Source organism: Leguminivora glycinivorella, chromosome 8 (genome assembly GCF_023078275.1).
Source record: "Leguminivora glycinivorella isolate SPB_JAAS2020 chromosome 8, LegGlyc_1.1, whole genome shotgun sequence".
In the NCBI taxonomy this organism is placed as follows: Eukaryota; Metazoa; Arthropoda; class Insecta; order Lepidoptera; family Tortricidae; genus Leguminivora; species Leguminivora glycinivorella.
Window position 1 is genome coordinate 20007475 of NC_062978.1, and position 18300 is coordinate 20025774.

Genomic DNA, 18300 nt, shown 5'->3' on the forward strand with positions numbered 1-18300 from the left:
CAATTAATCTAAATGATTCTAAAATCTATCTCTTCACAATAGGGCTGTCACCGATTATTGCACGAATTGAAGGCTAATGGAAATTTAAATGCCTGCTTCCGTACGCGTGGCGGTTCATGACCGCTTCGTCACAACCCTGTTTCGTCACCTTAAATAGTAAAGTAGTAAGTATAAGAAGAGCCCTTGGAATCCAACCATTTTCAGTGCCTGCGTGCAATATAATTAAGCGTTTTCCTCTTGAACATGGAGTATTTGTGGAACAATGTTGAGAATCGTCCCTGTATCCTTTTTTCAGCGTGTCGTGGGTATCAAACCAGGTCTCGTCTAAATATACGATACTTTTTCCAGCAGATCTCTTTAATCGTATAGTGGTTATGAATTCTTCTCTTAATTTTTTAAGTCTTGAAGTTTCCATTATGATTCTTCGTTCGTTTAACTTTCCATATTTAAACCCAAGTTGTCGTAAAAGTCTCCACAGTGTCGTTTCTGAATACGGGAATCCCACTTCGCTTGTTAATAATGATTGATGAATCTCTGTGAGCGTTGGAACTTCATTTTTTCTATAAAATTCGTACACAGTCCTCTTCGCAACCTCCTCTGTAAAATTGTCAATTTTTTTAAAGGAAGCTTTTACTCGTTTTCGTGGAAGATATCTTGGTCCTGATGACTGGGATGAGACAATCCTTTTAACAGTCCTTTCCGGAACACTGGTGAATATTGATGTCTCTTTAATTACACCTTTTTCGCCCATTCGATTCAACAAAGTTTTATGAACACTTTTCACCACGTCTTGAGCGTCCTTGCTTAATAATCTTTTCTTAGATTTCCGCAAACTAACTTCACCTTCCCAAGGACGAAAAAACATAACTATTCATTGACAGAGTATACGTGTATTCACAAAAGAAGTCAGATGACAACTAACATTAAATATTACATATTTACACTAATAAAGACTACTAGGTTAAACGATCAAGATCATTAGGTTGCGAGAAAAACACCACGCCGCCAAAAGGGTCTGGCCAGGTATCTTTTGTTATCACTAATCCTATTGTTAACGCTAATTGACCGTCTCAAGTGCCATCGGGCCATCGTATTTGAAATGGACTATAAAGTAAAGTAAATTTTTATTACAGTACATGACAATAAGCAATTACAATTATCAAGACAAAAATAAGCAGTACTCTAATAACATGAACGCAAAGACTTACAAAGGTTCCTACACTAGGCAGAGCCTGTCCTGTAGGTAGCCAACACAGTTAGGAGTATTCAAAACAACAGGTTGCGCGCATCGTTAACAACAAAACACACAGTTTTTGTACTTATGTATACTAGATATGAACAAACTATTTAAGAAAATATAGGGTGAGTCTATCAATTTGTTTTCATTAATTATAACTAACTACAATTTGGGAAAAAAAAAGATTTGTGTGTTCGTGAATGTGTGTGTGTGTGTGTGTGTGTGTGGGGGGGGGGGGGGGTTATGATTGAGTGTATGTAAATAAATTAGTCCATGTGTTTACTCTCACTATTTCTTCGATCTCCTCGTAGGATAGCGTACTGAGCCATCCTTTGAGTTTGCGTTTGAGTTCTGTGATTGTACAATCCTTAAGAGGGGGTAGAGCAGGGAGAATTTTCAGAATCTGTCAAATTACCCCATTACACACACAAACACCCTTCACTCACACTACCTCAATTTACTGTGAAAGGTCAGTGACCCTTAATTTTTTTCAAGAGTGTTATTTTGAGTTTGTAGTCAACTACTGACCTCCTTTGAGAAATTAAAACTGTAAAAAAGGTAGCATACAAGAAGACAGAGAAAAAATACGCGTCATCTAGCTTTCCTTCTCTGTCCATGTCTCATGTGACTTTAATTTACCTAAATATGTAGATAACGTTCCTTACTCAGTTGATTGTTTACCTAGGTGTATTTCAAATTACTTTGCACTTTATTTTGCGTTACTTTTCTATACTTAGATTAAAAATCGTCAGCCTGCCTATCCCCGCAAACATTTTTCAAAGACGTGTGTGAAGGCCGATACCTCCAGGCAAACAATTATGGTCGCGTGCTAAATGATAAAACATCAGTCCTATCGCTTTATTTGTAAGTGCGATAGGAACGGTCCGATGTTTTATCATTTATCGCGCGACCATGATTGCCCTGCAAGTCTTCAGAGGCCTGAGCTGTGCATTACGTATATGCGGGTTGTATTAAAGACTATCAGATATTTTCTTTATTCTTTTTGGTCGTTTTAGCTTCGTTTTTTTATCATTTAGTTTATACAAAAATGAAGCATGTGTATAAAATAAAAACCTAATGAATAGAGTACAGCTAGCAGCAGTCAAGTCAGAGACCCAAAGGAAGACAGGGAATATCGACGCATATCTTATCATATCCAATGCCGCCATCGCTATCTGCATCAGACTCTTGATCTTACCCAATTTCCTAGTCTCTTCTCTTAATTTCAGTTTCTTGAGTTGAAAATGTTGAAACTCATACTTAGCATTAAATAAAACACAAATACATATAAAATCACAATATAATTTTAAATTATGGCTTAGGCCCTGTACCAGTTGCAGTCGCCACGTCTGTAAAGCCACTTGTAGTTTCTTTTAAATGGCTAAATACCTAGATGTTATGTCATAAACATCTGTGACGTGACTGAAAATTAAAAAACATCGCTCAGAGATAAGGTTCAAATTAGCATGGCAAAAAATACAACAGTGCAGTCAAAATACCATCAAAATACGAAAAAGCAAATATCAATGTCGCCGTATTTCAGGCAATAAGGGCTGTTTTCTCAAATATGAAAAAATCTCAAAAGCAGAACTTTATTAAGACTTTCTAGGAAAATTATTTTGAACTTGATAGGTAGAACAATTTATAAAAGTTTTACAGAAAAAAATTCTGAACTAAGTTTGTAACTATATGAAAAGCATTTTTTTATCTCAGATTGCATATTTTAGTATCGTAACGATTTTTCTTTCAAATAAAAAGAGAATTATTAGAAAAGGTTCACGGTGTCTGCCGTAAACTGGGGTTACATTGACCAATTTGGGAATTTAAACTTCTCTAGCTTCTACATTTAATGGGTATTTTTACCCATTAAATGTAGAAGTTAGAGAAGTATAAATTCCACAATTGGTCAATGTAACGTAACAAAGAAAGAAAAAAATGGGACCATCAACTTTTTTAGTCTTTTCCTGCTAAAAATATAGAAAGGTAACAAAATAATGTACGCAAAAAAAACGATGTTATCAAACTTAAACTGACATTGGGGTTACTTTGATACCCTATGTATTTTTTTAATGGTAATCGAATGTAATCCCTTACAAAAGTATTTTATCTCAAGAAAAGATAAAAAACGGTTCGCAGAGTCAAATATTACAACTCTTTAACGCTATTTTGGGGTTACTTTGATTAAAAATAAAAATTACCATCTTCGAAATACCAACTTTATTTGCAATTGTTTAATATTTATCACAAGAAGAGATCAAATTATCAGTCTCAACAAGTACCGTGATATAATCAGACAATAATCAACTATGTGTCATTATGGTCAATGTTACCCCATGCAAGTGATCAAAGACACCCCACATAGTAAATAATTAGTAATAAATGCCTAGTTTGACTTTATGATACAACACTCAATACAATGGTATAGCTAAACACATGTCTGGCAAGCTAATGTTCACTGTGAACCTTTTACTTTAATACCCACTACGTTAGTTTAGAAGTTATTTAAACATGAAAAATAGCAACAAACTATGCTTATATTTTGACACGTTATCAGCACTGCCCACGACCATACTTACTTGTTCACTGCGTCAGAGCACCATATAACTATAAAGGTTGGTTTAGGGTTATCATATGTCTAGATTTCGATAAATTTATTTTATTAATACATTACCGACTACTCATAACATATTAGTTCCTTATTTTTTGATAAAATAAATATAATATGCTCATGACAGGTCAGGTTTTGTTCGTAATCCAAAAAAGTCAACCCTAGCACTTTTCCCTATTCACCCCCTTCCCGACCCCATTCACCCCAACGTTAGGGTGAGCGAAAATTACTAAATAAAACCACATATTTTCAAAGACAACCCGAAGTTCACACCGCTGGAAGATTTTTTGTGTAAAAAATTATCATGGCACATATAAAAAAACTGCTATCGACGTTCAAAAGTCGGTTTTGGCCCTATTCACCACAAATTAAGTTAGTTCATACCCGTTCCGACCCCATGAACCCAAAATCTTCAGAAAATGATGTACTAAGTAGCCCAAAGTACAGCGCCATCCTAGGTGAATTGGGTAACTAATTTATGCAAACTACTTAAGTCGCAATAGATGTCATTTCATTTAGTATTTTGGAGGTAACTAGTAAAGATAATTTAGTTTTACAATTGTGCGAAAATAGATTCTCATTTGGCCGGATTTTTTAACCGAATTCCAAAATTCAAAAGGTTATAAATGTATAGTTTTTTTTAAATATCACTCCTGGTCCAATTTAATATCCCACAAATATTAACGGCAAACTGATAATGACTTAAGTATTTCTGAAATAAATTTGTGACAAATGTGGGTAGTTTAGTAATTAGGCGCCGACTGATTGTGGGTAGGTTATATTTTCGCTCTCTGCTAATAAATCTTGTATGGAACGGACGTGTTTTCTTTGGTGCCTCTTCATCAGCGCTGATCTTCGGCTGGGAGCATACCTTACAAAATTGAATGCCGAAAAAAAAGTTTACATACATACATACAATCACGCCTGTATCCCATATAGGGGTAGGCAGAACACATGAAACTACTAAATTTTCAGTGCCACTCTTGGCAAATAAGGGGTTGAAAGAAAACGAAACTGTGACATTGCAGTTTGCCAGCCCTTCGCCTACGCCACAATTTAACCCATATCCCATAGTCGCCTTCTACGACACCCACGGGAAGAAAGGGGGTGGTGAAATTCTTAACCCGTCACCACACGGGCACCGTCACCACACGGGCACACGGGGAAAAAAAAGTTTATCAGCAAAAATTACTTACTTGAAAATAAAGTCATAACCGTTTTCATACTTATGCATTGAAATAGATATCACGCACGAAAGTAAGAACGACAAGGCCTCCTGGTGGCTGAGCCGGGAATCGAACCCGCCATCTCTCTCGCTATACCCTAATCCTCTAAGTGCCACTTGCACCAACGAATATGGAGGGTTAACCTGAGGGTTAACCCACCATTTTACATGGAATTTGACAGTTGACAGCCCACTAACCCTGAGTTAAGTGGTTGGTGCAAAAGGGCCTTAAAGATTTCATATACGAGGTGGTCAAAATGTGCCTATCAGAGATAACATACACTAGAGAAATTTCGTCGGGTACCACACGGCGGGCGGGTGGCCTAGTGGTAATGACGTTAGCTGCGTAAGCTGAAGACCCGGGTTCGATTCCCGGCTCGGCCACCAGTGGGCCTTATCGTTTTTTCTTTCGTGTATGATATCTATTTCAATTTATGTATGTATGTATGTGAACACTTTATTGTACATAAGACAAGTTAGGACATAAAAATACAGTATAGTTATGGTGTACAAAGGCGAACTTATACCTATAAGGGATCTCTTCCAACCTTTGAGCGAATTGAGAATTTATTATTTATATAAACTTGAAAATAACAAATCAAAAATTATTCAATAAAATAATTTTATTTCTTCCCTAGATGTATAGTTTCATACTTATGATTTTTATTTTAAAGTAATCCGTTTATATTATAGCAACCATGGGTGATTTTTGTGGACTTAAGTAGAAACGTTGACTTGTGGTTGACAGAAGTGTGATTAACATTTCTAAATGTTAATTTATTGTATCTAGTCTAACTACGAAGCAATACATTGAAGCAATACAGAGAGGTCATTCATAAAAACATCACTTTAGGTAAGTTATATATCTTTTATACAATTTGACAACCATTGACTACACATCCCAATTCACCCCTCTTCCGACCCTAATCACCCCCTTCGTAAACCTATTCACCCCCTTTACGACCCGTTTCCCCCCATTATTGCTCCCATTCACCCCTCAGGCCGCGGATATTTGTTCATCCCGTAAAAGTTCCCCAACACAGTTGCATCGCTTTCTTCATGAAAACCATTATAAAAATGAAAATATGTCTTATGATTTTCTGTTAAACATAAACTTTAGAAGTATAGGTATACACTACATTCAAAAGGATAATGAACAAATTCTTAGCAAAATTTCACACAAAAATGAAGTTAAAATGAGTAAAAAATCCAATAAATTTGAATGCCTACTTTGACAGACATTTTCATGTCTGTAAATATATTATTTACATAAATCATAAAATATATTATTTAAATATAATAGCATTATATACCCCGGGAACCCTATTCACCCCAAATTGCGGTATTTATTAAATTGTCAATATGTAAAATGTCGGAAAGTACGGAACGGAACCCTACACTGACCGTGGTCCGATGCGCTCTTGGCCGGTTTTTCTTATATAAAATAATATAAATATTCACCTCCCAATTTATAATAAGTTTTTTTGCAAAAAAATCATTTTTGGCACAGGCTTTACCTTAGCCGACTGTACCTTTCTTTCAAAAATCATCTATTGCTCTCCGAGATGTCTCTAAATACCACTTACTCAATGGGGATACGACGTTTCATAACAGAGTTCCTCTGACCACCTTTCTGCTCCATCAGATCACCTCCATGAGACCAGAATATTGCATTGTCACGTGATTTACATATGTGTGCAAAATTTCAGCTCAATCGCAAATCGGAAAGCGGGTCAAATTTAGCTTCTACGTTTTGGCCCAAACTAAGATAAATACTAACAAGGCAAGTTGAATAAAAGCTTATAAAAAGGCTTCTGATATCAGATTTGTAATAAGTTTACTTGTCATAGTTTATCAACAGATGAGACAGACATATGCACTGACAATACTTCACGTGTTTCGTGAGATGTCAAATCACCTCATACAATTTACCGCTCTAAGGTAACTAAGGTAGGGTTTGTTATTGCACTTTAATTACATATTAATGATTTCTAGCCCGTAAGATATATATTTGCTTTAACAATGGATAGATATTTATGCGAGTGAGAGTGTAATTTAGATTTTTATTTATAAGGAATCAAATATTTTTAAGCTACCCGATCATACAGATATTTCTGCGGATAAGGACACTCCCCACATCTGCCGTCTAGCAATCGTAGCGTCGGGCCAACTGTATGGCTAAGCCGCGCCGACGCGGCGTCTTTTCCCATACAGTTGGCCCGACGCTACGCTCGCGAGACGCTAGAAAGAGAGACGATGTTTTTGCCGGTCACGGAGCATCACAAATTTTTGCCGGGAATATGTCGTCATATACTTATGGTCCCTTATAGAAAATTAGATATTTTTGCACGGCCGTTCATAGTCATATAATTATGCTGGTGACTGTTCCATGAATATTTGGTCTAGTCTAGTTGAGTGGAGAAGTACCATTCAAAACGAGCGTTAACTTTCTAAACAACAATATATTTAGGTACTTTATAATTATTATTGTTTTCAACTTACGGTTACGTGTTCGTGGTATGCACAGAGTAAATCTTTAATGAAATTGAGACATTTTTTTATATATACAATTAAATTTGAACTAGAACCACTAAACCTATACCCGCTCGCATTCCCCTTTTTTCTATTCTAAGTAAGAATCAGTTAATAAGTATCTGAATATATGTATGAATAAATTAAATTGTAATTGTTTACATACATCCTGTGAAGTTTGGTTGACAAAATTTGACGTAGGTGCTGTCATATATATTTTTAAAATGACGTACTGTTAATACCAGCGTAATGAAAATGTATTCCGATGAGTAAAAGAAAACATGAAACTTTTTTCAATTCAACCGAACTAGAATGAAATCATTTATACTCATTCAGTTGTGTTCGTTATTTTCTTTAATAATGTGATATATTTTTATTTATTTTTTATGCACAAGCCATGCACCTTTAAACTTTAAATGAGATTGGATCTCCACCTGACATTATTGATTTACCCTATTTATTTTGAGCACAGTTTTACACTGGTATGGTTTTTCGTGTACGTACACTATTTTCTGTCAAAATATTTGTCAAATTTAAACGTCAACGCGGAGCGACCGGCGACACGTCTGCCTCCGATGAGCCGCTCAGGGCGTCTAATCGAAAGGAGAATTCTGACAGCAATGGCGAATGTATGGAAATTTTACGATAGTTTAAATTTAAGGTAAAATTTCTTTGTTGCCTTTGAGAGGAAAAATATAAAAAACCTCAAAACTTCTAGTCCATTTATCTGGCTTTTAGAATCACTTAATGTTATAACTAAAGTATTGAATTTTTTTAACAAAGTTTACTAAACGGCGACATACGTTTTTCTCATTTTAGGTCAACTTTGTGTGGGTTTAGTTATTACACCGTTAACATTTGGAGATTGTGAATAGTCAAAAGTTGTAGACACACTCTTTAAGATAATAACTACATTTATTTTATTTCATTTAATTTAGAAATGTGAGCAGCATTTGTTAAACGCCGAATGCACTTTTCGAGGATTTCGTACGACCCCCTCTTAATATTAATTGAAGCACTTTGTTGTAGATATAGGGTTGGAGAAATTCAACAAATCTTTTGGAAAATGATACATAAAATAATGGGTTACACCATAACAAATAGACCTGGCTTCAAACTAATGATTACCATGGTTCAAGTGCCTGCTCTAGCCATAACACACAACATAAACAGACAATAGAACATATGTAATAATCTCGTCTCATCAGAAAGAAATATGTATTTGTAGTAGTCGTCATCGTTTATTTTATCTCACAATCATCCACATACCAATAATGTCTTGATTTCAACTATTGGTGGTGGTTAAATTTACAAAGTATAAGTAAAGTAGAAGTGTAGAAGTCCTCACTTATATACCACCAGGAGCTGATCCATCTGTTCGTTTGCCTATTATAATAAAAAACCGAATCAGTTTTATGGTCAAAATGGTAAAGTAGACGATGTGAGACTAGAGAGGACTGTATTTAACTTCTCGTAGGGATTGTATGCTGACGACGACAAGGCAAAGTGCACTATTTAAATAGGTGACGAACTAGGATTGTAGACGAAAGGGTCCCACGAAAGGGTAGGGGTTGACCCCACGTAGCGGCCAATGCGCGGTGAGAACCGCGCAGTAAATGACTTTTAGTTTTTGTGAAGTGGTCTAAAGTTTGATTTTTTCCGATATTTGTTAACCGCCTAGCTCCACTCAACGATTATCTTATACTCTGTAGAGGTAAATGAAATACTAAAAATATATATTTTAACATTGAACAATGAGGTGACGAAACGACGGATGATGAAGTGAATGATGAAATGACGGATGATAGGGAGGTATGGAAGCGGAAGACATGCTGCGCCGACCCCAAATGAATGGGATAAGGGCAGGCGAATGATGATGATGATGATGAATGAGGTGACGAAACAGGATTGTCCACGAAACAGAGACATACCAGCTTGGCGGACAATACGCGGTGAGAACCCTAATGGTAGACTTTTAGTTTTTGTCGAGTGTCAAATTGGCCATTGTCGGCGCGCAGCGACGTGGACATCGCCTCGTTTTTTTTTGCATTGAGTGGAAAATTGTCCATGCTCTATTGAAAGTAAATTTTTAGTATGGTGGCGATTGAAAAGCAGGGGTTTTTATATGCGGCGCTGCGGAAATGGGAAGATGGTCGAGTTTAAGCGGTTTGATTTCCATGAAAAAAGAAACAATGTGTGCTTATGACAGTAGTACATACGCTTACGAGTAGGTACAGTCGCCATCAGATACATAAGAGCGCCCGAGGTACTCAAAAATATCTGAACACGCCTCTAACGCCTAGGCAATAGAGGCGTGTTCAGATATTTTTGAGTACCTCGGGCGCTCTTATATATCTGATGGCGACTGTACATAATATTACTTTAAATGTTTATAAATTATTGAGGTACTTACTACCTACAAATTTAATATACATACATACCAAAGAGGATCGAGTATTATAGAGAGTTACTGTCGAAGTATAAAATGTGTAATCACAGTGCATAGACTGCCATCTCTTGACACAGGCTTAAAACTTTTGAACCTCAGTTTTGACAATTTGGCCCATATTCTTAGCTTGATATGTTTTAAATTAGCGCCATAGCGACATTACCCCAAAGGTGTAATGCCATTTAGGCCACCGTACCTTTTTCTGTATGGTACAGAGGTACGTTTTTTTCTTAGACTTTATCTGTCTAGACGAAGTTATATATGTCTTTGATACATAAATATAATCACGCCTGTATCCATATTATATTATATCCATAGTATATTAGCATGTAAATTCATGAACCTTCCTTTATATGGTGGTAGGACTTTTTGACAAAAAAATCAAATGAAAAAAAAATAGCAATAATAAAAAATAATTCTATCTTTTGTCCAGTGATTGACAGATTCGTTAGAACTAATACGGATAATCCCTGTATCGGTAATAGAATCTTCAGTTAGGGGATAAGTTAATGTTCCCGTACGTAGTAATTATCGGCTAGATCAGAATCGATCCCCACAGAGGGGTGAAATATGTTAATGTCTATGTAAACATTGTACCTTCGGCGGAGATAATAACTTTGCTACCTTCGTAGCTCTTCCAATTAAAAAAAACCGGCCAAGAGCGTGTCGGGCCACGATCAGTGTAGGGTTCCGTAGTTTTCCGTATTTTTCTCAAAAACTACTGAACTTATCAAGTTCAAAACAATTTTCCTAGAAAGTCTTTATAATGTTCTACTTTTGTGATTTTTTTCATATTTTTTAAACTTATGGTTCAAAAGTTAGAGGGGTGGGGGGACGCACTTTTTTTTCCTTTAGGAGCGATTATTTCCGAAAATATTAATATTATCAAAAAACTATCTGAGTAAACCCTTATTCATCTTTAAATACCTATCCAACAATATATCACACGTTGGGGTTAGAAAGAAAAAAAATATCAGCCCCCACTTTACATGTAGGGCGGGTACCCTAATAAAACATTTTTTTCCATTTTTTATTTTTGCACTTTGTTTGCGTGATTGATATACATATTGGTACCAATTTTCAGCTGTCTAGTGCTAACGGTTACTGAGATTATCCGCGGACGGGCGGACGGACGGACGGACGGGTTCTATAAGTTTTCTAGTTGACTACGGAACCCTAAAAAACATGGAATTTATTGGTTTAAATGTCAACTTACTTACTTTGTTGGCGCGACGACCCAAAGTGAGTCTGCCTCCAACACAAGAGCACGCCACTTTACACGGTCCGGAGCGATCTCTCGCCAGCCCTCGTTAACGCCAATTTCACGGAGATCTGCCTCCACTCTATCTAATATGGCCAGCAGGATGGCGCGGCGTCCAGTTGGACAGCCCAGATAGGCCCTCTTGACTGCCCGATCTTCAGTCCTCACCCATTCTTACGAGATGGTCAAGCCAGCGGAGACGACGTGCCTTAGTCTCGCCTATTATATTCGGTTCGGCTATTAGATGTTCAATTTCGGCATTCTTTCGGATTCTCCAATTGCCATCGACTCGTTTCACGGATCCCATCAGAATCTTCCGTTCATCCAGTTCCAACAGTTTATTTATTGGGAAGAAAGAATTATCATCGACTAGCTTTTGCCCGAGGCTTCGCTCGCGTTAGAAAGAGACAAAAAGTAGCCTATGTCACTCTCCATCCCTTCAACAATCTCCACTTAAATAATTTTTAAGAAAAAAAAAACCGTCGCCTTTCGGGTTCTGGTGAAAGTTACTTGCGAATGTTGGATTATGTAGAAATGTGTAGGTATTTTTTAAAACTGCTTTTAATGCTTTAATTATTAGATGGCAAAATAAATGAATATACGTATAACGTTAAGGTTTCAGGAGTTTCCTCAATTCCTCATGAATCCGATATTATATTATAAGAAATCGAAGCTTGACAAACTTTGACTTGAAAACTCAATATGCTTAACAAACATAACTAAATAAATAAATGTCACTGTTCTGAACTTAAATGCATGCTTTTCTTGCAAAAATACCAAAGTCACTTATGAGTGTGCCGTTCAGATTTGAGGAGTACGGTTCTGACTATCATCAGCAGTTCCACTGCACCAAATGTCACTGTTCTGGACGCAAGTGCATGCTGTTCTTATAAAAATACCAAAGTCACTATAAGCGTGCCGTTCAGATTTGAGGAGTTCGGTTCTGGCCATCATCAGCAGTTCCACTGCACCAAATGTCACTGTTCCGTACCTAAATGCATGCTGTTCCTTTAAAAACACAAAAATCACTATATGTATGCCTTTCAGATTTGAGGAGTTCCCTCGATTTCTCCAGGATCCCATCATCAGAACTGGGTTCTGAGAAAAATGGGACCAATCTGTATGCATATACATTCAATTAAAAAAAAAAATTCAAAATCGGTCCAGTAACGACGGAGATATCGAGGAACAAACATTAAAAAAAAAAAAAAAAAACATACAGACGACTTGATAACCGTCCTTCTTGAGATATAAGGCGACGGTTAAAAATCACGTCAAATCGTCGCTTCGTTTTGCCGTGAAAGACGGACAAAAAAACAGACACACGCACTTTCCCATTTAAAATATTAGTATGGATTAGTGTCAATATAAACATGTGTTAGGTACAGTAAAAAAAATCAATTTCAGTCAATATAAAGTGTTAGGTACCTACAGTAAAAGGTCGACGGCTGTTACTGACACAAAAAATATTATGTGATTTAAGTAATTGAGTTTCTAGAAAAATATGATTAAATAATACCTAAATGTCTACTTAAATATGTACCAAATTAATATGCGTCATGAAATTGAAAACCTGTACAAATAAGTACTTAGGTAATAACAAAGTTGACATAATTTGGGTTAAGATAAACTTTATTTTAACGGCTAAAACTGTAAGTTTACAGTTTTAGCCGTTAAAATAATTGCTATTATTGCTTGCTAATTGTGTACCACAATTCTTAAATTTAGAAATTATACCCAGTTAAAAGCATGTATGTATAAACGCATCCAGTGTGCGTAGCCGATGGCACAAACGCTCACGAAACACTCACGGTAATATCTCTTTCGTAGCTATCTATCTGTATCGCTCTCGCGTATTAGCGCGACAGAGCCAGACTACATTTCTGTGGCATTTCGGTGGCGTTTCGCGTCGCAGAAATGCCATTCGGCTACGGGTCCTGAACCTAAATTAGGTTACAACTCGAGTAAACTTGAACCTGATAACAATCTTTTAGCCAGATTTATTTTGAACTCCTTCTCTTATTTTACGTTGATATTTTTTTTCGATTCTATACAGGTCCACACATTTAATCCGATTTCATCATCTGTGGATTTCATTATGTAACTGCCTCTGGAGCGTTTACCATGTCTCGTACGTCAGACTTGGTTTGACTTAGGATTTTTTAAGTACATTTGCATTGTGAATTTAACAAGTTCGACTTGTTGCGGGTTTATCCGTTTGAAACAAAAGTCTTTTAGTAAACGGAATAAACCACAATGTTGATGATACAAGTCGAATTTGTTCAAACAACAAGGTCAAACTTGGTAAAAGATATTTGATTGAATCAGCCAAACATATGTTTAAAACAGTAGGTATGAGTCATGTTGCTTTTATAAAATCGACTTGTTGAGTCAAATAACCAAATATCAACCAAATTAACCAAATTAACAAAAAAAAAATATTTTAACCAAAAAGTTTGTTGAACGAACATGAAAAATTGTTGTTTTTTCTCTCAGTGTATGTGTACAAACAACTAAAAAGTAAAAACTAAGACTAGGTAACAATTCGAAATAATTTAAAATCTACTTAACATTTAAAAAAATACAACTTAAAAAGCAGTCACACATGTAGAGACTGATTCCTTTATATTCATATCATAATATGCTTGATTGAGTATTATATTGATGTAAAATACCCTAAGTATGAAGAAACCAATATGAGTGTCTATCTATTCTGCAATACGCTTGAAATGTAAAAGAAGGAGAACACGCTCAGAATTTTTACACGTATCAGGGCCACTTGCACCAACGAAAATGGTGGGTTAACCCGAGGGTTAACCCACCATTTTGTATGGAATTTGACAGATGACAGCCCATTAACCCTGAGTTAAGTGGTCGGTGCAAGTGGCGCTCAGTGAAATATCAAAAATAGGCAAAATTTTATCTTAAACTGTTCATGATTGGGTCCGTTACCTTACTGTATTAATATTAATATTTTATTCATATGAATTTGAACGTGGTGTAACTTTGATTCGTAGTGGAGCCTTAATCTTCTGTACGATGGCGGTGTTGGGATCCCGCGGCACACGGCTAGGCCGCTCGCCAACCGGCGATACACGCGAGTGGCGAAGCACCGCCGCCACAGCCACCAGCGACTGGATGTAACCCAAGTGCTCACCTACAAAATAAAATGTATTTTGAAGAATCAGGGTACGTAACCAGACGCACAAACGCTTGCGATTATATATTATCGTTATCGTAGTTTCGGCTAGGTCGGATGGAGATTCAAATCCTGCTCGTTCAGCACCTCTTTCGTTTTGCTCTATTGCTCGCGGTTGCTATTGCGCGAGACCACGACATGAGATCACCAGGGTGGCTAGCCGAATGGCACAATCGCTCACGAAACGCTCACGAAACGAAGCGCTAGTAGATATCTATCTCTATCGCGCTTGCGTATTGGCGCGACAGAGCCAGCGGCGTATCGCTTTCGTTTGGCGTCGGAGAAATGCCATTCGGCTACGGGGCCAGGCCCCGTAGCCAAATGGAGCATTTGTGCTCAGCTACGCAAACGTATAATGAGCATGGATAGTTTTTTCTCCGTGGGTGTGTTCGGGTTCATGGGTATATTCTATATATTGAAGTAATTATGAATACATATATTATATCGTCTTGTTGGTTGCCACAACTCAATATACTTACCTACCTAATTTCATTAAGGGCCACTTGCACCAACGAAAATGGAGGGTTAACCCGAGGGTTGATCCGCAATTTTATATGGAATTTGACAGATTTGACAGACTGCCCACTAACCCTGCGTTAAGTGGTTGGTGCAAGTGGGCCTTAAACGAATTCATATTTTTTCGTAGTGTTAACATTCTGACATTTCGACTTATTGCTAAAATTAAAAAAAAATGGATATGTCAGAATGTGTTGCGCTTCTAATTACCTATATAAATAATTAGGTATTGCACCAACACAATACATACTTAAAACCTACATAACATCTGTCCTTAACTCACCAATGCATGCTCTAGGTCCTTTAGCAAAAGGCATGTAAGCATCCTTGAAGATTGCATGTTCTCCGTAGAAGCGGTCAGGACAGAACCGCTCAGGGTCGGGGAAATACTGAGGGTCCATGTGCACCGCCTGCGCCGGGACGACTACCAACACGCCGGGGTCGAGCGTGACATTAGTGCCGGGGATGGTGTACTGCTTCATACATTTGCGCATAAAGTTTCCAATCGGCGTGAACAAGCGTAATGCTTCCCTGAAAGATACATTCAGAAGAATCGGCAAAAGGGATAATTATAATAGAACTTCACATTTGATTTTATAATATGTCGGTGACAAAAAATAATTATTTACGTGACTGGTGCGTTAATGTCTAATAATGTAAAAAATGCGATGCAATAGCAGATACATTTCTAAGCAAAGATACTGAGGTGTATGATGTGAGTATGACTAAGACCGCCTCTTGTTTTACCTCTTAAGTTGTTGTTTATACTTGCTATGTTGTTTCGTGTATTGAGGTGTGCAATAAAGAGTATTTGTATTGTATTGTATTGTATGACTGAATATCGAGAAAACTATATAAACATATGAAATAAAACTATGCAAACGGATTAAATCGCGTATAATGAATTTAAAATTCATCCCGACGTTTCGAACTCTTTACAGCGTTCGTGGTCAACGGTGGTTTGTGTAGATTAATTGGTTAATTAGTTTTTAACATAGTAATGGTAATTTTTTTTTAAATATTATATAACTAGCTTTATTAATAGTGTGTGAACCTGCCTTAGTTAGAAATCTATATTATTTGTGGTCATGGTTCGTTAATATTTCTTGTATGCGGCTAGCTTTTGCACATTGTAATTTTTCCTCAGTCACCCGTTGACCACGAACGCTGCTGTAAAGTTCGAAACATCGGGATGAATTTTAAATTCATTATACGCGATTTAATCCGTTTCCATAGTTTTATTTCATGAGTAACTATCGCGGTAACCGAAGACAATATTATATAAACATAGTTACCGGAAGCAGGCCTCGAGGTATTTCATCTCTTTAATGGCTTCATAAGTTAATTGGTTCCCATGACGCGCTAGCACGAAGTCAATTTCTTCGTGGCATTTTCTCTGGTATTCAGGATGGTGACCGAGCTCGTACAGTGTGTAGCTTGTCGCAGAAGTCGTCGTATCAGTCCCGCCGGCAAAATACATGAACACTTGAGCAGTCAGTAGTGCGTCGGTAAACTCTATCTCCGTCTTAACAGGGGAACCGTCGACATTTTTGCGCGTCAAAGAATCTCCAACCATCACACCCTTCTCTTTTAACTTCAAAAGTAAATCCACAAAATCATTCTTGTCGTAGGGCTCATCATTTCTTTGTTCCATAATAATTTTCACCACAGCTTTAGTAGCATCTTGCACAAAAGATGGAATTAGGTGGACATGCTTAAATATAGCCGGCATGGTACATTTCAAAAAGTATACAAGTACATCCCTGTTTGTCTTTTTAAAAATACGTTTACCGAGTTTCAAGACCACTTCATGCTCGCCATTTAAGGTATCCAAATCGATACCTAATCCGCAAGCTCCAACGACGTCTACAGAGTAACGTTTCACTAAATCTACAGCATCAACTTCTCCTTTGTCCGCTTTACATGCAATACGTTGCAATTTTTCCGCTCTAGTCAAAATCTGAGGAAACATTCCCTTAACCTTTCCAGTGGAGAAAGCAGGCGAAAGATTTTGCCTCAATAATTTCCACAAGTCACCTTCGCCAGAAGTTATTTGATCTAAAAATGGTTCAGGCACTTTGTCTAGTTGGAAAATTCCTCTTGAGTAGAATGTATCAAAGTCTCTTATAAGGACATATTTGATTATTTCAGGATCTCTGACCATGAGTACTGGTGAAGTGAAAATATAAAATCCGACAATTTTTTCATTGGGATACTTGGCGTATACCTTTTCGTACAACTCTACCTCGTTAACCTGTTTCAGACACTGTCGCTTGAACATACGTAGTAACGAAAATAAACTAATTTGCTTGACACCACGCCTCGACCAATAGTTGTAAGTATTTATACAATAAAAATAAAACAAAGTTAAAAATAAACCTATAAAGCAGATCATAATTTTAAATCAAAACTATTTTCGCAAAAGACGTTAATGATTATATGAACCTTCACGGCGACTTAACAGCAACTAATGAAAAGAGAAATGAATGAAACTGGAAATGAAAAAACACCGTGTAAAATGCCCACCACAATTAGCAACGTGGCAACATTGCCTTCCGTAAGCAACTTTACCATAGTCTACATTTAAGCATAAAATATGGTTTTAAGAAATATACGCAGTTGAAAGAAACCTCCTTGTGAAAAGCTATTTAAAAAAAACTATTATAGGCCAAAAGTCGCCTCAAGAATCATGTGGTATTTTCTTTATATATGTCCTCGGTATATGATCGGTATTATATGTATAATTTGACGAATATGAATAAAGCACCTGCTTTTGCCTAAATCAAACGTTATTATTAAATAATTTGTGGTAAAGTTGCCAAGTTTTGGCCGTAACAGGTGCAGGTATTTGTATTATTAATCACGTCATCATTGTGATATTTGGCTATTATTGTTTAGAGATCCTTAGCCAAATGTCGTTGCCACTATTGTATACAAGTACTTTTTAACCGCCTTCCAAATCTCAAAGGAAGGGGTTCTCAATTCGTCTGTTTTTTTTTTGTTTTTTTTTTTTTAATGTTTGTTCCTCGATATCTCCGTCGTTACTGGACCGATTTTGATTTTTTTTTTGATTGAATGTATATGCATACAGATTGGTCCCATTTTTCTCAGAACCCAGTTCTGATGATGGGATCCTGGAGAAATCGAGGGAACTCCTCAAATCTGAAAGGCATACATAATTTTTGTGTTTTTAAAGGAACAGCATGCATTTACGTACGGAATAGTGACATTTGGTGCAGTGGAACTCCTGATGATGGTCAGAATGGAACTCCT

General features: G+C 36.8%; 1 protein-coding gene across 1 annotated transcript; it reads right to left on the minus strand.

The window, feature by feature from the left end:
• Window positions 1-14196: 14196 nt before the first annotated feature.
• Window positions 14197-17470, minus strand: LOC125228943 (cytochrome P450 6B2-like). Its single transcript, XM_048133665.1, has 3 exons — window positions 16323-17470; window positions 15311-15558; window positions 14197-14469 (listed from the first exon to the last, which is right to left on the minus strand). Exons 1-3 carry the CDS (start codon window positions 17420-17422, stop codon window positions 14288-14290), a joined length of 1530 nt encoding a protein of 509 aa, XP_047989622.1. The 5' UTR covers window positions 17423-17470; the 3' UTR covers window positions 14197-14287.
• Window positions 17471-18300: the final 830 nt, after the last annotated feature.